Source organism: Danio aesculapii, chromosome 2 (genome assembly GCF_903798145.1).
Source record: "Danio aesculapii chromosome 2, fDanAes4.1, whole genome shotgun sequence".
In the NCBI taxonomy this organism is placed as follows: domain Eukaryota; kingdom Metazoa; phylum Chordata; class Actinopteri; order Cypriniformes; family Danionidae; genus Danio; species Danio aesculapii.
In genome coordinates this window covers 11,086,402-11,109,365 of record NC_079436.1, presented here as the reverse complement: position 1 = coordinate 11,109,365, position 22,964 = coordinate 11,086,402, and the positions used below count along the sequence as shown (strand labels likewise).

General features: G+C 37.1%; 2 protein-coding genes across 3 annotated transcripts in view; one reads left to right on the top strand and one right to left on the bottom strand.

The window, feature by feature from the left end:
- The window catches only part of mfn1a (mitofusin 1a), a 38,173-nt gene extending 34,256 nt beyond the window's left edge, over positions 1-3,917 (bottom strand). The window contains exon 1 of the mRNA XM_056464823.1: positions 3,803-3,917. Within this exon, the coding sequence (XP_056320798.1) occupies positions 3,803-3,917 (115 nt within the window). The remainder of the gene's footprint in view (positions 1-3,802) is intronic.
- Positions 3,918-8,750: 4,833 nt separating this feature from the next.
- The window catches only part of si:ch1073-184j22.1 (erythroferrone), a 23,743-nt gene continuing 9,529 nt past the window's right edge, over positions 8,751-22,964 (top strand). The window contains exons 1-4 of one of the 2 annotated variants that reach the window (XM_056472746.1): positions 8,751-9,100; positions 9,187-9,642; positions 17,291-17,407; positions 18,042-18,156. In XM_056472746.1, coding sequence (XP_056328721.1) covers positions 9,466-9,642; positions 17,291-17,407; positions 18,042-18,156 — 409 coding nt within the window. In that variant the 5' untranslated portion in view covers positions 8,751-9,100; positions 9,187-9,465. Of the gene's footprint in view, positions 9,643-17,290; positions 17,408-18,041; positions 18,157-22,964 lie in introns of both variants that reach the window. The other variant, XM_056472738.1, reaches the window with a different exon arrangement.

The following is a 22,964-nucleotide window of genomic DNA, read 5'->3' as shown; positions in this document are numbered from 1 at the left end:
CATACCTATTCCCTACCCCTGAACCCAACTATAATGTAAATTTTTCCCTCAATCAGAGATGAATAAAAATTGGACAATAATCATGTAGATGTGCATTACCCTAACTGTTAGCCTAAACTAAACTTAACTTAAACTGTTTACTCATCCCTTAATTCTGACTCACTGATGAGAATGTTGTTCCAGGATCAAATTAGACGTTGATCCAGGATCATGTTCCACTTGGTGAATTCAACATTTGAGTCCACTCGGTCTCAATATCACCAGCCTCCCTCGGGATTTGGTCAAAGTTCTTCCGGAGGTGAGACTTGAAAATCCCTCTGACATGTGGTTAAGCCAGACATTCCCAGAGGACTCTCACAATATGTTTGCCAGGTTTGTCTGGACTCAGGCGGTGATCAGTTGACAGCTCTACCCCTCTCTTTACCCAAGTCCCCAACACATAATGTCAGGGACAAAAATACCACAAAACAAACCACAAAGTCGATAATCGATCTCTGCCCAAGGGTGTCCTGGTGCCATGTGCACTGATTACAACCTTATCACACCTCTCCAGGTATCACTGTCATTACCCACATGAACAAAGGAGTCCCCATTCGGAGCACCTTCCCGCACCCCTCCCAAAGACTCCAAGAAGGTCGGGTACTCTGCACTGGTGTTTGGCCCATAGGCACAAACTACAGTAAGAGACCTATTCCCGACCCGGAGGCACAGGGAGGTGACCACCTCTCTTTTAAATTAATATTTTAAATAGGATGCTATACAATAATATTTTTGTGTATGTACATTGGATTAGTTTAGTCTAGTACCAAAGCCAAAACTAGAACTAATTTAACAAAACATTTTAAGATCACAATCCAAAAATGTAAACACTGTCTGTGTGTCTGTAATTCAAGCACCTTTGACAATTATTAAATTATTAAATGTATGAATGTGTCTGTGTGTGTGTGTGTGTGTGCGTGTGTGTGTGTGTGTGTGTGTGTGTGTGTGTGTGTGTGTGTGTGTGTGTACCTTGTATTTCTTATGTTTTGGGGACCAAATGTCCCCAAAAGTATAGCAAAACCAGTAAAATTTGATCTCATAGGGTTTGGTACCATTGAGGAAAACAACTCATAATTGACACAAAATTAACTCTTTTGAAAACATATAAATGCAAATTGTTTCCTGTTAGGGTTGAGGTTAAGGGTAGGGTAAGGATAGGGGAAGAGAATATAGTTTGTACAGTATAAAAATCATTATGTCGATGGGAAGTGCCCATAAAGATAGCTGTACAAGTGTGTGTGTGTGTGCGTGTACGATCCAGTGGGTTTTGCAGTTGGGAATCTGGGGATTTTCTGACATTCTCCTCTGCAGATCTTAACATGCTCTGTCAGGTTGGACAGGGACTCTCGGTGGACAGACGTTTTCAGTTTCTCAAGAGATGAGCAATCCTGCATTGCCTTGGCTTTGTGTTCAGGATCATCATTCTGGTGAACTTTTGGCTCACTCTGAGGTAATGCTCTCTCTGGATGAGATATTTTTATTAAAGGGATAATTCACACAAAAATGAAAGTTTTGTCATCTTTCACTCACTCTGTGGTTATACTGAGGTATTATGACTTTCTGTCTACTTGGAACATGATATCAGGGATTTTGATAAATCTCTCCAACATCCAATATCTACAAAAGCAACCAACATTCCTCAAATTATTTTCTTATTTTTTGGGCAAAATACTGAGAGGCTTCAACACAGCTACTTTCTCTTGCCTTAAAAACTGTAAATAAATTCAACAGTTCTGTATAAATCAATTCAAGTAACCAGAGTAATTGTACATTTATATAGCCAATCCTTTACTCACTCGTGCCAATGCCAAATGTTTATTACAATGGTGCCAGTAGTGAAAATCAGTGGACAATGTAAAACGTACTGGTCTCTGATGAGTCCACCTTCATTGTCTTTCCCACATCCGGGAGAGTTCCGGTGTGTAAAAGCCCCAAAAAAGCTTACCAACCAGACTGTTGTGCACCTAAAGTGAAGCATGGGATCAGTGATGGTTTGGGCTGCAATATCATGGCATTCCCTAGGCCCAATAGACCAATTACCAACCTACGTCACACATGACGTCACACGGGTCCCCAGTTGCAAAAAAAGACAGGCTGCAATAGTAAAGATGTTGTGTTGTGCAGTAGGATGCCAAATTTAAATTAATAACTTTAAATTAATTAAATTCAATAACTTTTACCATACACCACACTGCTTTAATGCTAACTGCAGACGTCTTTGGCTAAAAGGGAGCTGAATGAATTGACGACCTAATTATAAATGCTGGACTCTGCAGTTCTCATGTTATATCAGGTAAGCTGTGGTATGTGGTATGTATGAACTAAGGTGTAATTATTTTGAAATATTTTACAGTTTTACACATTTACGACACGTTTCCACTGAGTGGTACGGTACGGTTCGGTGTGCTTTTATGGCCGATTACACTGTCAATAGGTACCAAAAAGCGAACCGTACCACACCACTTTCTGGGTACCCTTTTGGAAGGATACCTAGCACAACAAAAAGGTACCAAAAGGCGGAGCTAGACATGCAGCTGAATGCTATTGGTTTACAGAGAAACATCCCCAGCGCGTAGTACACAAGCAGGAGAATAAAAACAAAGGAAGCAAAGGGGGGTCAAGTCAGAGCACTCGCTCTGGTCCCCTGGACTCTACATTGGTTAGGAAAATTCCAAATTGAACCAAAACAAACTATTACAATTGGCTTAAGATGGGCAATAAAATGCAAGCCTGATTAAGGTGACCCGTACCGTACAGTACCACTCAGTGGAAACCGGCCATTAATGTTTAGGAAACGGGCCATTGATGTTTTACTTTTCTTAAGTATTACATTTTATAAATTAAGCTAAAAGGCTTGTTTGACTTAAATTCATAGAATAAAAGATGTGACTTTCTATTGTCTATTAATTAAGATTGGGATGTTAAGTAGTATTGAGTCAAGTAATTAAATTGTTTAATTATTAAACTACTTTTCAAAAATATGTATTAGAAAAGTACTTCAATTTAATTTTAAGATGTAATTAATCACTTTTTAAAAGTAAATTACCCAACACACCTGTGAAGTTTCAGGTTTTTTTAGATTAGAAAGGAAAATAATAAAAAAAAAAGACTATAATCAATAAAACATATTTAAAGTTTGCATGACACACCCAGATTAATTCTGATTGGATATTTACCAAAATACATCCCTCGATCACATTCTTGTCTTCTTTTTATTAGTCAATGAAAATGTCAGAATATTTTTGTTATAGTTTTTGTCATCATCACTTAATTTTTATAAGTTTTCGTCTAGTTTTCGTTGGTAGAATAAATTTCGTCAACCAAATTAACACTGGTATGAACCGGATGTTGCTGAATAGTCTTTTATCTCAGTATGATGATGTATTTCCAACTCAAACTGAATATTTAGTCAGGGGTGGGGTTTTATTTTGGTGCCTCTCCTTTCATCTTTCACTTAAGCTTTTCACTTAACTAATGGTTGGAAGGAGCTAATGTTAGATTTTATTTAAAGGTTTCCAAAACGAACAGTGGATTAACTTTGTAGAAATTACACAATGTTCAATCAAATTCAATTCAAGCTTATTTGTACAATGCTTTTTCACAATAATTATATGCGTTAGCAAAATAAACATTGTAAATTTTGATTCCATGTGGACTTTAAAAGTCTGCATAAACCTCTGCTAATTGTGTATTTATCTAAACAACTAAAGAGCAGTATATTTATCCACAATAAACAAAAACACACATAAACAATCTACCTTACCTTCCACAAAATCGGATCCCTCTTTAACAAACTCCAGCAGTTGGTGAAACACAGCACTGATTGTCTTCTTCGCCACAACAAAGTGCTGCAATGGTGAAACGCTGTCCTGCTCCATGTTTAAAAGCAAAGTTCAGATGACTAATAACCAAGTCAAGTTGTAGCCCATGTGCTCACTCAGTATTCTGCAAACAAAAATACAGCGGTAGAAATCCAAGCGGTGCTGTTTTGTATCAAATGAGGTCAAAGATCATGTTCATTACAGGTTCATGAAGGCTTTTCTGGTATTTCTGTTACCATTAGAGAAGTATGTCAGAGTACGGGAATATTTAGATTGTCTGATGAGATTTGGCAACACTGTGCCAGTCTTTAACCGAGCAGCTCTATAGTGGCCTCAAATCCTCTTATCCAGGACTTAAGCAGGCAACTTCCAATCATCTTTCTCTGCTATTTACAGTTTGATAAAGTGTTGTCTGATTGTGTGATGCAACCTAGCATATTTGTGACCGCAGACAAAGTGTCATTTGAAGAATTCTGGAGGACCATATGTCAAACATTGTGTCCTAAAGGCAGTGCCATGTAATTTGCGGATGATAATGCATTAATACACACAGCAAGACTAGTGTTAATGTGGTTTGATGAGCATGAAAGTGAAGTTGAACATCTCTCATGGCCTGCCCAGTCACCAGAATCTAATATTATTGAGATTTTTTTTTCAGAGTAATTTTATTTTTCAACTAAAAAGGTCACATTTATAAAACAGTTGCATATGCTTAAGAAATTATTGGCATTATGGAAAGAATTAATGGCATTATGGAATGTATAAATGATGGTATCATTATTTTGAAATGTTTGATATTTTGATACACATAATGTTTTACTTTTCTTAAATATTAAATTTTTTAAAATGAAGCTAAAAGGCTTAATGTATGACTTAACTTTAAAAGATTAAAATATTTAATTTTATATTGCCTATTAATTAATTAATGCCGATTAATAATGATTTTAAGTAGTATTGAGTCAAATAATTAAATTAATTATTGAATAAATAAATTACAAAAAAAAAATTACATAAGTAATTCAATTCAATTTTAATGTGTAATTAACAACTTTTTTAAGTAACTTACCAACACTGTAACTTATTTGTGACCTCGGATCAAAAAAACAGTCAAAAGTGTCACTTGAAGCATTCTGGAGGACCATGTGCACCCAATGGTTCAAACATTGTATCCTGAAAGTGGTGCTGTGTATCAGGATCATAATGCATTATTACACACAACAATGATGACAGAGTGGTTTGATGAACATGAAAGTGAAGTTGAACATCTCCCATGGCCTACACAGTGCCCAGACCCAAATATTATCGAGATTTTTTATTTTTTTTTGCAAAACTAAAAAAAGGTCACGTTTATTAAAACAATTGCACATACGAAACAATCTTAACTAAGTAAGAAATGAATGGCAATGTGTGTTATGTATGACCTATGGTTTAATTATTTTGAAATGTTTGACATTTTGATACACATGTTTTATTTTTCTTAAATATTACATTTTTAAATGAGGCTAAAAGGCCATGTTTGACTTAACTTTAAAGAATTAAAAGATTTTACTCTCTGTTGCCTATTAATTAAGATCGATAGGGATGTTAGGTAGTATTGAGTCAAATAATTAAATTACAAGTAATTCAATTCAATTTTAATGTGTAATTCATGACTTTTTTTAAGTAACTTACAAACACTGTAACTTATTTGTGACCTCAAAACCAGTGAAAGTGTCACTTGAAGCATTCTGGAGGACCATGTGCACCCAATAGTTCAAACATTGTATCCTGAAGGTGGTGCCGTGTATCAGGATCATAATGCATCATTACACACAGCAATGGTGACAGAGTGGTTTGATGAACATGAAAGTGAAGTTGAACATCTCTCATGGCCTGCACAGTCACCATATATAAATACTATTGAGATTTTTTTGTTGCAGAGTCATTTTATTTTTCAACAAAAAAAGGTCATATTTATCAAAACAATTGCACATACTTACGAAACAATTAATTAAGAAATTAATGGTAATATATGGCATGTATGACCTATGGTGTGATTATTTTGAAATGTTTTACATTTTGATACTTATAATGTTTCACTTTTCTTAAGTATTACATTTTTTAATGAAGCTAAAGTACCATGTTTGACTTAGCTTTAAAGGATTAAAAATTTACTCTCTATTGTCTTTTGATTAAGATTGATAGGGATTTTAAGAAGTATTGAGTCAAATGATTAAATTACTTGTTGAATATTTAAATTACTTTTCAAAAAAATTATTAGAAAAGTACTTTAATTCCATTTTAATGTGTAATTCATGACGTTTTTGAAAATGTACAAATACTGTAAGTTTTTTGTGACCTCGGACCACAAAACCAGTCAAAAGTGTAATTTGAACCATTCTGAAAGACCAATTTTTCAAACATTGTATCCCGAAGGTGTTGCCGTGCATCAGGATGATAATGCACCATTACACACAGCAAGACTATAGTATCAGAGTGGTTTGATGAACATGAAAGTGAAGTTGAACATCTCCCATGGCCTGCACAGTCACCAGAACTAAATATTATTGAGATTTTTAAAAAAAATTTGCAGAGTAACTTATTTGTGACCTTAGACCGCAAAACCAGTCAAAAGGTGTCATTTGAAACTGAATATATACACTTTCTATTGGTGTATGGTTTGTTAGGATGGGACAATATTGGGTCAAGATACCATTATTTAAAAAACAGGAATCTTGGGGTTAAAAAAATATAAATAAATTAAAATACTGAGAAAACAACCTTTAAATGTGTCATATTTAAATATATTTTATACATTATACCGTAAATGTACAAAATATCTTCATGGAACATTATCTACTTAATATTCGGAAGATTTTAGGCATAAAAAATCTCAAATTTTGTCCCATTAAAATGTTTAAAAATGTTTTTAAAATGTACAGTAGTAATTTAATCATTTAAAATGGCCTAGAACATGATTTACTCAAAATGATCCAAGTAACAAATGTTTTCTTTTACTAACCGCATGTGAGGTTAATCTGGCAACCCTTTCTCATTTTAATTGTCCAATCATTTTGAAAGAATTTGGCAAAGAGATGGTGCCAATGTTCCATTGTTCGAGTTTAGTAAACAATGACAATTAATTAGGCCTCACAGGCATTTAGCTTTGTGCACAGTAGTGGTCTACTTTTAAAAGACCACACAGATGCTTTTCTCTTAGCCAGGAAAAAGCAAGAGCAGACAACTGATAAATAGAGAGGCGGGCTGGTTTGTTGCATCAAAGTGTGCAACTTTCCTCCTAACTGTCATCATCTTTTTTATCCAGTACAATTCTGCATATCTGAAATGCACATTTCTGCCCCACCCAAATGACATTCACTGGCAGCCAAGTTAAGTCTGAATGACTCTCAGAAATAAAGGTATGAGAGCTGGCACTGGGGCAGTGCACATTTGTACCTAAAGGGTCCATATTGGTACTTTAAGGGTACATGTTAGTTCTTAAAAAACATCAAGAGGTAGACATATACTTTTTAAGTACTAGTATGCAGTGTTGGGGAAAGTTACTTTTGAAAGTAATGCATTACAATATTGAGTTACTCTCCAAAAAAGTAATGTATTACACCTTTAGTTACTTTTTCTTACCCTGACTGAGACTTCATCTCTTTCAGAACTTGCAGTTTTAATATTTTTTTTAAATAGAGCTCTGCAATTAACTATGCACTGTATAACTGATACTTATCGTTAATTTTAATTCAGAATTGTTTATTTTTTATAGCTAATTAATTAAACTAGATAGTAATTCACATTACATTTTTAAAAAAGTAACTCAAATATTATTACTTTTTTTTTAAAGGTCAGCGTTGCATGTTACTAAAAGTTCAACCCAGGCTCATTCTGATTATGCACCCCTATATACATTCCTGGAGAGTGCCAAATCATCCCAGGAGCTTCAGTTTTTTAGCAGTTTTGGTTTTCGCGAATCTGCTAGAGGCCAATTTGAGATCTCAAATTGCTCTCGAGTGCCAGTCGCGCCTGCTCTTTTCATGTAAATCCACCAGAACCCGCTGTCGACTGACTGACCGACCGATCTCCCCCACCCTTCCGCTTCTCTAAACCCAACCAATAGTGTTTTAAAAAGCACCGATTGACCAGCGCCCACTGCCTTCCCTAAATCCAACTGCAGTGTTTTTAAAGCAATCCAGAAAAAAGCCCTCACCTGATTTTTGACCCTATTTTCAGATTTTATCACATTCTGACCCTGTTATTTACTTGCTTATTTTATTGTTTGGCTTTTGTTTTTGTCATACCTGCTTTCTGGAACCATTCTTCACCAGACTCAAACCCTCTCGTCCCGGTCAACTGTCTCATATTGTCAACTGTCTCATATTGTCAACTGTCTCATATTTTCTCAACTGTCTCAATATACACCCTTATAAAAGGTAGTAGTTCATTCTGACAGACATTTGAAGCTGACAAGATTTGCTACTCCTGTTTTTTAGATGAAACATGACATTTCAAGGCGTCACGTTGGCACAGTGGGTAGCACGATCGCCTCACAGCAAGAAGGTCATTGGATCGAGCCTCGTTCCACCCGTGATCGCGTGGGTTTCCTCTGGGTGCTCCAGTTATATATAATATAGGTGAATTGGGTAAGCTAAATTGTAAGCTAAATACTGTATGTGTGTACCGCTGCATAAAACATATGCTGGAAAAGTTGGCGGTTCATTCAGCTGTGGTGACCCCAGATTAATAAAGGGACTAAGCCGAACAGAAAATGAATGAATGAATGAATGAACATGAAATTTCAGACGAAATGGGCACTAGGACCATGCAGCTGAGGATGACTGAGGCAGTAAAGTCTGGCAGACACAGACGAACAAGCATAAGACAAACAAAAGAGCTTGCTGTAGGAGAGAGACAGACAGATCAGATAAATGTAGAGGTCTAATAAGTGGCCAGGAGGCTGAAGAGAGACAAAGTGACAGGTCAAGATCCAGCAACAGATATCAGGAGGAGTGAACAAACCAGAGGAGGAGGAGGAGGAGGAGGAGTCTGGTCCAGGGCTAAATAGAGTGGAGCAGCCCTTCAAAAACAGAAAGAGAGCCAGTGACATAAATGGGGAACACGCTGAAGGACTTCAACTGGCAACATACATTATCAGCACTCAAGGAACTACCCAAAATATAAACAGAAGAAAAAGGAGACGTGGAGATACCACCCACAGAGAGACTGAATGATACCACACACAGGGTTTATGACAGGTAATCAGACCGCAACTGAGCAACACACACTAACAATCAATAAACACATTCACTCATGTATTTATGGAATACACACCTACACACAGCAGGTGACGGCAACACACAGGCTGAACATCCATAACTCCAGCTCGCAGAGTTTAGACTACAGTCAGGAGGCGTAGTGGATTTTGGCTGACACTGATGAGCGATGGACAATTTTCTGAACACATCATGCTGAGGGACGACCAAAGATGAACTGATCTAAGTCTGGATCATCTCCTCCATCCTGGAAAATTCAAGTAGATGGTTGTCTAGTCAAGAGTTTGAGGATTTTCCCCCCAATGATATCTTTCGGAGTGATCTGCAATGGAAGTTTTGCACGTTGAATGAGTTGGACGTTCACCGACGGACACTGCATCAGCATGAAGCTCAGATATGGGGCATTTGGGGCACTGCCAGCCTTGCTGTTGTGTTTACTGTTGACCACCTGCAGCACGCAAGACAGTGAGGAGTTTACTATGGAGCGTCAGGAGGAAAACAGCACCGTCAGCACTGAGAGCCCTGTAAGTGCCACACACACACACACACACACACACACACACCTGCAATCCCAATGGCATTATGTGTAAGATATAAATGTCAATTCTTTAAAAGAATTTTGGAGAGGAAAAAAGTTTGTTTCTTTGGCTTGAAGGGGTTTCACTATCAGAAATAAAGGTACAAAATCTGTCACTGGGACGGTATTCAATTCAATTCAAGTTTATTTATATAGCGCTTTTACAATGTAGATTGTGTCAAAGCAGCTTAACATAGCTCTAATAAAGTCCAGATTTCAGAGGTGAAGTTTAGTTGAGTTCAGTTCAGTGTGGTTTAAATTTCACTGCTGAAAGTTCGAACATTGATTCATTCATTTTCTTTTCGGCGTAGTCCCTATTAAACTGGGGTCGCCACAGCGGAATGAACCGCCAACTTATCCAGCATATGTTTTTACGCAGCGGATGCCCTTCCAGCTGCAATCCATCTCTGGGAAACATCCATACACACTCATTCACACACATACACTACGGACAATTTAGCCTACCCAATTCACCTGTACCACATGTCCTTGGACTGTGGGGCAAACCGGAGCACCTGGAGGAAACCCACGCAAACGCAGGGAGAACATGCAAACTCCACACAGAAATGCCAACTGACCCAGCTGAGGCTTGAACCAGCGACCTTCTTGCTGTGAGGCAACAGCACTACCTACTGCACCACCCAAAGTTCAAACACTGAAGAGCAAATCAACCGAAGCGCAGCTCTACAATTCCCGATCCGAGAAAGCCGGTGATGACAGTGGTGAGGAAAAAAAAATCACCAATTGATGAAGTGAAGGGGAAAAAAAACCGAGAGAAACTAGGCTTTGTTGGGCACGACCATTATTCTTCTGGCCAAACCTCCTGTGTGGAGCTGCAGTCTAGGTGCCGGAGGCTGGAGAAGCTGGACGTCCATCGTGGAGAAGCTGCAGGTGTGAGTAGGGCACCAGCGGGAGGTCAGGCTGGCCCACAGGATCAATGCGGGGAGTCATTTGTACAGTGGTCTTTCAGCAGTCAGTCTCATGCACTCCATTTCTCCATGACCACCACAGCATCAACTCAGGATACGGCCTGGTCCAGGATTATGGATACCTTGGGGTCATCTCTTCACAGGTCTTTGATGGTACCTTTTTAAAAGGTTCATTTTTGTTCTTAACATGTCCTTAAAAGGTACATATTTATACCTAAGCAATACCTCCCTTAAAAGTACAAAAGTGAATCCTAAAGGTACTAATGTCCACCTGTACGGTACGAAAGTGTATATTTAGAAAAGGTACCACCCCAGTCACAGATTTTGTACCTTTAATTCTGAGAGTGTATGGGGTTGAGACAAGGGCGTAGATTTGCTTTTGATATTGGTGGGGACCTAATTTGACACCAGTTTAAATGTAACTTCACATTTAAATTTAAAGTTAAAGAAATGTCACAAAAAGGTAGTTTAATAAAGACTTCCATTTACTGAGGGCTTATTTGCGCATAATCACTTACCACTGCATCTGAACACAATTTGGCAAGTATAATATTACCATCTGTGCACTTTAAACTAAAAGATGACTTTACATGTCCATGTTTTTTCTTCTCTGAGCGTGCAAACAGAACAGCACATGTTCTATTTCACACCTAAAATTAAAAACTTGAATAAATAAATCAATCAAATACAATTAGTAATAAAAACAACACTAAATCAAGCATGTCTCATGGTGAAAAAGTAAACTTACATGATTTTACTTTGACTAGGAATGAATGCAGACTTCTGGAAAGGTGGAGGCATATGACACAATAACCATTTTATCTCAATTGTTGTTTTTTATAATTGTCATAGAGGCCAAAATTAAATGCACATCCATGGTTACTATTATGGTGGACTTGACTTCAAGTGACTGACACTTTTCTTTGAAATGTAGCTGCTTATGTCCATGTCTTGCACAGTAAGCCTGACTGGAAAATTTCGACAAAGCATTATTTTATTTTGGAGGCGATTAAATTATTAGTGGGGACATTTGAATAATCTGTGGATTTTGGTGGGGACATGTCCCCTCCGTCCATGCTAATTCTACACCCTTGGGTTGAGGACACTTTTAGTATTAGTGTTAGTCTATAAACGTCTGATGAAATTTATTCCAAATTTGCAATAAAAATTGTCTTATTTGTAACTTTTTTTTTTTTTGACAATGACAATCAGTCACAATAAAAAAAAAACGTTTTCTCTTGCTGTTATTGGTGATTTTTAATCAGGCTATATATATTCAGGCTATTACATGCATTATATATATTTTATATATACATTATAGTGGCGCAGTGGGTAGCACAGTCGCCTCACAGTAAGAAGGTCGCTGGTTCGAGCCTCAGCTGGGTCAGTTGGCATTTCTGTGTGGAGTTTGCATGTTTGTATTCGTTTGAATGAGTGTGTATGGATGTTTCCTAGTGAAGGGTTGCAGCTGGAAGGGCATCAGGGTAAAACATATGCTGAATAAGTTGGCGGTTCATTCTGCTGTGGCGACCCCAGATTAATAAAGGGACTAAGCCAAAAAGAAAACGAATGAATGAATGACTATACAGTTCAAGTCAGAATTATTAAATTATTAGCCCCCTTTTGAATTTTATTTTCTTTTTTTAAATATTTCCAAAATGATGTTTAACAGAGCAAGGAAATTTTCACAGTATGTCTGATAAAAAATTTTCTTCTGGAGAAAGTCTTATTTGTCTTATTCGGCTTGAATAAAAGCAGTTTTTATATTTTTTAAAACATTTTAAGGTCAATATTATTAGCCCCTTTTAAGCTATATTTTTTTCGATAGTCTACAGAACAAACCATCATTATACAATAACTTGCCTAATTATCCTAACCTGCCTAGTTAAACTAATTACCCTACTTAAGCCTTTAAATGTCACTTTAAGCTGTATAGAAGTGTGTGTGTGTAAATGTGTAAAATTGAGTGTATACAGTGTGAAATTGTAATTCTTTTTCAAATATTTCTCAAGTTATGCTTAAGACAGCAAGGACATTTTTCACAGTTACTTCTATCGTATTTTTGTTCATAAAAGCCTTTCTTTTACTTTGGCTGGGAAAAAAAAGATTTTAAAAAGCTTAAATCTGATAGGGTCAATATTTTTAGCCCCCTAATTATCATTTTAATTGGTTACAGAACAAAACACTGTTGTCAATGACTTGCCTAATTAACCAATTAATCCTTTTAATCATACTTTAAGCTGAATACTAGTATCTTGTAAAATAACTAGTAAAATATTATGTACTGTCATCATGACAGCAAAGATAAAATAATTCAATAATTAAAAATTACTTATTAAACTACCATTTAAAAATCTGTTTAAAAAAATAACAAACTTTCACTGGAGGGGTGTTAAACTAACAGCCTTTAATAATTTTTTATATTTATATTTTACCCAACAATCCTTTAGACACACATACATAATGTAAGTTTAGTGGCTAATTCGTACAGATTGGTACGAGTTAGTTTGATTTGGTTTGATTTATTTATTTTCGAACAAAATATCATACATAAAATATCATTAACGAAAAATACATTTCAACATGGTCGAAAATGGAGTGGGATGAAGCACAAGCTTATTATTTTCCCACCCCATTACCACATACATCATTCGTCTATTACTTAAATTTATTTCTTCTTTTACTTATCTCTTCTTTTTACATGAAACATATTTTATCCTTTTGGCATATTCAACAAATTATATGTTTGGTTCCATTTGTACCTTTTATATTTTGTAACATAAACCCAGAGAAAAAAACAAAAAACGAGTTCAGTCGTATGAAAATGTACAATTTTAAAAAGATACGGTACCAAACCCCGGTTGTTGCTAGATCGGATACGTTTGTGGCCGGAAGTTAACGAGGATTATTTTTATTATTTATAAAATTTCCCATTTATTGTATTTTATTAACGTCTACCCCCACCCCAACCCTAAACTCAACCATCACAGTAACGTGAAAACAGTTGTTGTACTGAGTATTATTTATGTTCTCTATTAAATTACCCAATAAATTGTATTTTTTAACACCTACTCCCACCCCAAGCCTAAACCCAAATGTCACAGTACTGTAAAAATATTAATTATTGTTATACAGTGTCATACAAAATGCTGCTTTATTAATGTGCATATCGCACTTACTGCCGGCCGCATATCACATCTAGACTTTACCCCAAACGCAACCCCTAAACCCAACCGTCATTGGGGGATGAGCAAATCATACTAAATTGTAGGAATGAAATTGTACGAATCCATTCAAATTAGCCACTAAATCAAAAAGTTTTGAATTGCCACGAGATTGTGTTGGCATTCCGCAATAGTTTTATAAGATTTATAAAAAAACATACTTGAGGAGAGAACGCTTGCAGATGTAAGTAAACTCTAGTTAACATTTAACTTGAAAATTAGGGCTGCACAATATATCGTTTCAGCATCGATATCACAATGTGTGCGACCACAATAGTCACATCGTGGAATATGCAATGTTGAGGAATTATAGTTGATCAGCACAACAATTGAGAATACATGAGATTTGTGAAGTCATTTCAAAGTATGACCATAACAGAGTAAAACTTTATCATTTGCAACTGTTTTAAAGGCATTTGATGAAAATGTAAAGCATTCAGGCACAAAAATTAAAAAACATTTGCGACTTTAATAACAAATAATTTTACTGAATTATTAATACATTGAAGACTACACAGTTTTATTTTACATTTTATTATTATATTTCTAGCGACACGTTGGCCCACTGGTTAGCACTGTTGCCTCGCAGCAAGAAGGTCTCTGGTTCAAGCCCCTGCTGGGTCAGTTGGCATTTCTGTGTGGAGATTGCATGTTCTCCCCATGTTGGAAATTTTACACCAGCAAAGAAGGCAGTTTTTGCCTTGAATGGCGGGAGTGTTGATTTTATACAACAGTTCAGTAAACAGGAAATTTATATTCTGTTATATTTAAGAATCAATTTTGTTTGCTCAGTTTTGCCAACAAAAAATATTATCCATAAAACCACTGCAGATTTGTGTTATCATTCAGAAACAAATCAGCAAAATCAACAAAATGAATGAATGACTCAAACATGAGAAAGTTTTATCATCTTATTGCTAATGTCATTCTTATCTCATAAATCATAAGGGGGACACGGTGGCTCAGTGATTAACACTGTCCCAGCACTGGTCCAGTTGGCATTTCTGTGTGGAGTTTGCATGTTCTCCCCATGTTGGTGTGGGTTTCCTCCGGGTGCTCTGGTTTCCCCCACAGTCCAAAGACATGCGGTACAGATGAATTAATTAAACTAAATTGTCCATAGTGTATGTGTGTGAATGTAAGAGGGTGTTTCCTAGTACTAGGTTGGCAGTTCATTGCACTGTTGCGACCCCAGATTAATTAAGGGACTAAGCTGAAAAGAAAATGAATGAATGTATGTGAGTGGGTGTTTTCCAGTACTGGGTTGCAGCTGGAAGGGCATCCACTGCATAAAACATATGCTGGAATAGTTGGCGGTTCATTCCACTGTGGCAACCCCAGGTAAATAAGAGACTAAACTGAAGGAAAATGAATGAATGAATAAATTGGCAGTAGTGTATGTGATAATGTATGGGTGTTTCCCACTACTGGGTCGCAGCTGAAAGGGCATCCGTTGCGTAAAACATATGCCGGAATAGTTGGCGGTTCATTCCACTGTGGCGACTCCTGATAAATAAGGGACTAAGCCGAAGGATAATTAATCATTATTATTGTTTTAATAGTTTTATTTCATTACACAAAAATATGTATTTTCTATATTTAAAAAATGCATTAAGCGGACAGTTAAAAAGAAAATTCTGTCCTGATTTACTGATTTTTATTTTGTTTCAGACTTGTATGAAAGTCCTTCTTTTTTGAATCCTAAAGAAATATTTTGAAGAATGTTTTTAACCAAACTGGAGCTGCAATAAACGGTCTGTTAATATATCTAAACAGACTGCCAATACATTTAACATATGAAGTTTATGTGTAATAAATGTGGAAATGTGAAATATTTCTATTGGAAGCTACTTTCTATATTGTCTATTGGATTTTTAACACGCATTTAACACTAGTGACTATAATATTTTTACATTTAAAATTTCAGTAGCAAGTAATTAGATTCATAATTTATTCCTACATTGTGTGCAATTACTCATCTAATTTCCTTCGTCCTTTATTCATAAGAGGGCGCCACAGCAGAATGAACTGTCAACTTCATTCATTCGTTTTCTTTTCAGCTTAGTCCCTTTATTAATCAGGGGTTGCCGCAGTGAAATGAACCTCCAACTTATCCAGCATATGTTTTATGCAGCGGATGCCCTTCCCACTGCAACCCAGTACTAGGATATCACCCATATCCACGCATACACTGAGCCAATTTAGTTTCTTCAGTTTACCTATATCGAAACCGGAGCACCCAGAGGAAACCCATAGCAGCATGGGGAGAACATGCAAACTCCACACAGAATTGCCAACTGATCCAGCCGAGACTTGAACCACAGACATTCTTGCTGTGAGACGACAGTGCTAATCACTGAGCCACCGCTTCGCCCCATTGTGTTTAATTTTAATTAGATTAAAATTTGTAATTTGTAATTTTTGTAATCAACAGCCCAAATGTCTGTAAATACTGCCAAACCAAAAAAGACCACACACCTTGAACAGTTTTCACATTAATAAATACATTTTAGAAAATGCTAATAAAATAACAAGCACTCCATTTTTTGCAGTTAACTTGTGTCTGAACAAATGAATGTGTCAGATATCTTTAATAGAAAGGATTACAATCAACCAAAAATAGTTTATAACTGAGTACACACAACGCGACGCCGCAACACACGATATAAGGTAACTTATCTTTGCATATGAGGTACTTGTCCCATCTGCGGCGACGCATGAACATTTCTATAATGTTTTATTTAAGTAACGTCACGACACAACAACAGCATACTCGTGTGACATCACCGCAGGTACAGATTATGTCAGTGTTAAACGCTACCAATGTGAGTTTAAATAGCATTTTACGTGACATTTATTACCTTATTACTAAAAGCAGCAGCTGAGACTCAGATCTTCACCTCAGAAAACAACTAGCAACGGTTTGAAAATTAAAGTCAGCACTTGACTCAGTGCAAAGGGCACATATTTATGTCTATCTGACGTAGTTTGGGCTCAAACTATAACATGAGCAAAGAATTGAATAGGTTTAAAACCGAATGTCTACTCAATGAAGGAACTTTTCTGCAGTTTTTTACCGAGGCCACAAGAAAATGTACACAGCTAAGCCTTGGTGTTAGCATGTAGTCTCTGCTGTAAGATTCATCAAACCTCAACTTCAATATTTCCTGGGTTTTTAGTCTTCTATATGAATATTTTTTGGGGTAAAATATGTTACAATGTACTTTATTTTGTGCCCTCGCTTACATAAATGAATTACAATAATGTCACTAGCAAAAAAACACATCTGTTGTCTGAATAGTTTTGTTTGTTTGTAGATGTATAGTAGGAGTATTTCTGTGTAGAAAATAGGAAGGGATTTGTATGTACTATCTCTGTTTTTTTTTTGCTGCCGTTAAATTTCAACATAGTTTGGATCACTGATATGCTTTATCGTTTTCAGGATACTGTCTCCTCTGACATAACCCCCGTGAGCCCCCACATGACATGGATAGCTTTCAGGGACAACTACAACAAGGGTGGAAATAAGAAACCAAGAGGAAATAAAAGACTATCCAAGGTAATCTCAGCTATTCCTGAATAATGTCAATTATATAAAATGAGCTCATTTGTATATTGAGCAAAGTAAAACTCTATTTACCAAACTGCCAATGTAGTAAACCCAATGAGGCCCATGTCACAACGTATTGAACAACAGTTGAAGTCCAAATTATTAGCCAGAGCAAGGATTTTTTCACAGTATTTCCTATAATTTTTTTTTTCTGGAGAAAGTCTTATTTATTTTATATCGGCTAGAATAAAAGCAGTTTACATTTTTTTAAAACCATTTTAAGGTCAATATTATCAGCTCCCTTAAGCAATATTATTTTGATCGTCTACAGAACAAATCACTGTTATGCAATGATTTGCCTAATTAACCTAGTTAAGCCTTTAAATTGCATTTTAAGCTGAGTACTAATGTCTTATCTAATATCTAGTCAAATATTATGTACTGTCATCATAGCAAAGATAAAACAAATAAATATTAAACATATTGTTTAGAAATGTGTTGAAAAAATCTATATATATACAGGGGGGCTAATAATTCAGAGGGCTAATAATTCTGACTTCAATTGTATCTACTCTGAGAAAGTGTCTCATGCTTGGATTTCTCTTATCATGTAATGTAACTTGAAATCTTTCTATACATCCAGCATGGTCTTCCCGGTCCACCAGGCCCTCCTGGTCCTCAGGGGCCTCCAGGTCCACCAGGCCCCTTACTCCCGTATCATGCAGAGTTTATAAAGGACTTCCAGTTCAAATTGAAAGGTATGCTGGGATTTCTGCACCTAAGTTCACTCACACGCCATTATCCTTGGGGGTCATTTACATGACAATGCTTTCAATCAAAAACAGGAAATGCATTTTTTAGCATTTTGCCTAGTGGTCAACTGATATATCACCAAGACCAGAATAGTTATAGCTGATATAGGCCATTGTAGCTGATAAGTAGTTGATACGTTTTTCTGTTTGGCCGATGTGTTTTAGGCAGGACTTTTATTTTGGTGGCATTGAGAAACACGGTGCTCACATTCTCCCTTTTGCTCACCGTGACTTTTCAGTTTTGTCTAATATGGTTTAATTAATTTTATTTAAATTTAATGGAGTGATTAAAATGGACACAAAAGTATTATTGCTTTAATTAGTAATATGCTGTAATGCATCCAATGCTTTTTAATGGGCTCACCTAACCCCACACCTAAACCTACCTATCACAGTGACGTCACTCGCTCCATGGAGTGCATTGTGTCTGACATTGCATCGCTGAGTGATGCAATCTCAGCTTGCATCATAAAGGCTGCATCCAGATACTATTGGGTTGGATGGTAAACATTGGTGGACAGTCATTTTTAGGTCTCTCCAGAGATGCTCAATTGGGTTTAAGTCAGGGCTGTGGCTGGGCCATTCGAGAACAGTCCCAAAGTTGTTGTCAAGCCACTCCTTTTTTATTTTAGCTGTGTGCCCAGGGTCATTGTCTTATTGGAAGGTAAACCTTCAGGTCCTGAGGACTCTAGAGAAGGTTTTCGTCCAGGATATCCCTCTACTTGTCCGCATTCATCTTTCCCTCAATTGCAACTAGTCGTCTTATCCCTGCAGCTGAAAATCACTCCTACAGCATGATGCTGCCACCACCATGGTTCACTGTTGAGACTATTGGAGAGGTGATGAGCAGTGCCTGGTTTCTTCACACATACCGCTTAGAATTAGGGTCAAAAAGTTCTATCTTGGTCTCATCAGACCAGAAAATTTCTTACAATTTTAGCAAACTCCATGTGGGCTCTCATGTGTCTTGCACTGAGGAGAGGCTTCCGTCGGGCCACTCTGCCATAAAGCCCTGACTGGTTGAGGGCTGCAGTGTTGGTTGACTTTCTACAACTTTGCGTCTCTGAGCTCTTCAGGCAGTTCCTTTGACCTCATTATTCCTTTGACCTCATTATTAAGCTCGGACATGCATTGAGAGCTGTAAGGTCTTATATAGACAGGTGTGTGGCTTTCCTAATCAAGTCCAATCAGTATGATCAAACACAGCTGGACTCAAATGAAGGCTAAGAACCATCTCGATGATCAGAAGAAATGGACAGCACTTGAGTTAAATATGAATGTCACAGCAAAGGGTCTGAGTACTTAGGACCATATGATATTTCAGTTTTTCTTTTTTTATAAATCTGCAAAAATGTCAATACGTGGTCCTGTGTGTACATTAATGAGAAAAAAAATACTTAAATGATTTTAGTAAATGGCTGCAATAAAACAAAAAGTGAAAAATGGGGTCTGAATACTTTCCGTGCTCACTGTATGCGTACTGTACGTTATATATGTGTGTATATTTATATCAGGGCATCACCCTTAAAAATCCATATAGGTCACCCACTAGTTTTGCCTGTTCGTTTACATGACAGTGGCATTTTTGGGACTGAAAACACAAATCTTGTTATTTGAAAATGCTGTCTTTAATGTCATGTCCATGTAAACACCCGAAAATGAGTCTTTGAAAACAATGACATCATGCGCTTGAGTGGTACTTCACATTACAAGCAACAGCAGAGGCATCATACACACAGAGTAGGGTCAAACATGTCAAAACTTTGTTGTCGGTAAAATGGCGCTGTACATCAGTTGTTATCATCCACACCTAAACCCAACCAACACAGTTATTAATGTCTACACCTACCCCAACTCTTAACCCAACCATCACAGTTATTAACATTACATCTTTCCCAAACCTAAACCCAACCATCATTATTAACGTCTACACCAACCCCAAACTTAAACCCAACCATCACTTATTAACATCTACACCTTCCCCAAGCATAAACCCAACCATCATCATTTTTTAACCTACACCAACCCCAAACTTAAACCCAACCATCAGTTATTATCATCTACACCTACCCCAACCCTAAATCCAACCATCAGTTATTAACATCTACACCAACCCCTAGCCTAAACCCAACCATCACAGTTATTAACATCTACACCTACCCAAACTTAAACCCAACCATTACAGTTATTAATGTCTACACCTACCCCAACTCTTAACCCAACCATCAGTTATTAACGTCCACACCTACCCCAACTCTTAACCCAACCATCACAGTTCTTAACATCTACACCTTCCCCAAACCTAAACCCAACCATCATCATTATTATCATTATTAACGTCTACACCAACCCCAAACTTAAACCCAACCATCAGTTATTAACATCTACATCTACCCCTACCCTAAACCAAACCATCAGTTTTTAACGTCTACACCTACCCCAACCCTAAACCCAACCATCAGTTTTTAACGTCTACACCTACCCCAACCCTAAACCCAACCATCAGTTATTAACGTCCACACCTACCCCAACTCTTAACCCAACCATCACAGTTCTTAACATCTACACCTTCCCCAAACCTAAACCCAACCATCATCATTATTATCATTATTAACGTCTACACCAACCCCAAACTTAAACCCAACCATCAGTTATTAACATCTACATCTACCCCTACCCTAAACCAAACCATCAGTTTTTAACGTCTACACCTACCCCAACCCTAAACCCAACCATCAGTTTTTAACGTCTACACCTACCCCAACCCTAAACCCAACCATCAGTTATCATCTACACCTACACCTACCCCAACCCTAAACTCAACCATTAGTTATTAACATCTACACCTTCCCCAACCATAAGACCAACCATCATCATTTTTTAACGTCTACACCAACCCCAAACTTAAACCTAACCATCAGTTATTATCATCTACACCTACCCCAACCCTAAATCCAACCATCAGTTATTAACATCTACACCAACCCCTAGCCTAAACCCAACCATCACAGTTATTAACATCTACACCTACCCCAATCCTAAACCCAACCATTAGTTATTAACGTCTACACCTTCCCCAAACCTAAACCCAACCATCATCATTATTAACGGCTACACCAAACCCAATCTTAAACCCAACCATCAGTTATTAACATTTACACCTACCCCAACCCTAAACCAAACCATCAGTTTTTAACGTCTACACCAACCCCAACCCTAAACCCAACCATCAAAGTTTATAACGTCTACACCAACCCCAAACCTAAACCTAACCATCAGTTATTATCATCTACACCTACCCCAACCCTAAACCCAACCATCACAGTTATTAATGTCTACACCTTCCCCAAACCTAAACACACCCAACCATGACAGTTATTAAATTACAAATTACACAGATGTGTCAATGCGGATCATTTTGAAAATGTTGTCGTGCTTGAAAACTTGTTAAAAATGCTTGAGAAAAATATTTTTGGCTACATTGTTGTTGTGTAAATATAGTCTTAAAAGGGTAGTTCACTTCAAAATTAACATTAATTGATGATTTACTCAGCCTTATGTAGTTTCAAACCTTCATCAGTATCTTTTTTGTGTGTTTTACACCAAATGAAGATATTTTGAAGAATGTTGAAAACCAGTAAACACTGACATCCATAATAAGGAAAAATACTATGGAAATCAATGGCTACCGTTTTAAAAATAGTCTTGTGCTAGTTTTGTAAGAGTATCGGTTGCACAATACAGAAAGTGACCTACTCTAAAAGCTCTGAAAGAACTGTGTTTTTCTTTGAGCAGCAATGCTACTTTCAATAATGCTATGGGTTTGTGATACATGTTGTCATGCTCATTTGTTGGGGAGGCAGCTAGTCTGATTGTGGGCTGGGCTGATCTCTTAATAGGTGTAATTTTCCAGTACGTGGAATTGACTTGGCCTGGCTAAAGAATTCCACAGATTCCAGATTTTTTTTTGTGTGTGTGTGTGTGTGTGTGTGTGTGTGCGTGTGTGTGTGTGCGTGTGTGTGTGTGCGTGTGTGCGTGTGTGCGTGTGTGCATGTGTGTGTGCGCGTGTGTGTGTGTGTGTGTGTGTGTGTGTGTGTGGAATGAGTGCTGGAGCACTGCCAGGAAGACAGACATAGGTTTGTTTGTGCTCTGGTGCAGTGAGCTGCAGGCTGTTCTGACAGCAATATAAAACATAAAGGCTCTTATTCACACAGAAAAAGTTCAGTGGCGCCACACGCTCGTACGCTCCAGCATTCTCATTCCCTCACACTTCCATCCACTCCGTCTGCACATACACACTCAAGCACTCCAAATATTTACATCTTCTATTCACTGTAAGATTGTTTAATGACTTTATATGCGGCCAAGTGTCAGTCAAAGGAAAGCCACAACACTTTCCACTGGCTTCATTTCTGTGTGTGTAGTTCCTAGACTACTGTGTTATATCTTCCTTCCCATGTATAAATCTGATATATGGCAATATATGCTAATTAGATATTTGACGTGCAAGTTCATATTTGAATTGCATATATATTAAAATATATATATATCACATAAGAAACGTTTAAAAAATGGCCACTTTACATATATTTTTCCAACCGTTGAAATTACAAATGTATATGTTCAAACATTCATTCATTTTCCTTTGACTTAGTCCCTGATTATCAGGGGTTGCCACAGCGGAATGAACCGCCAACTACTCTGGAATATGTTTTACACATTCACACACGCAAAGTTCTGGCTGCGGGTGAAGA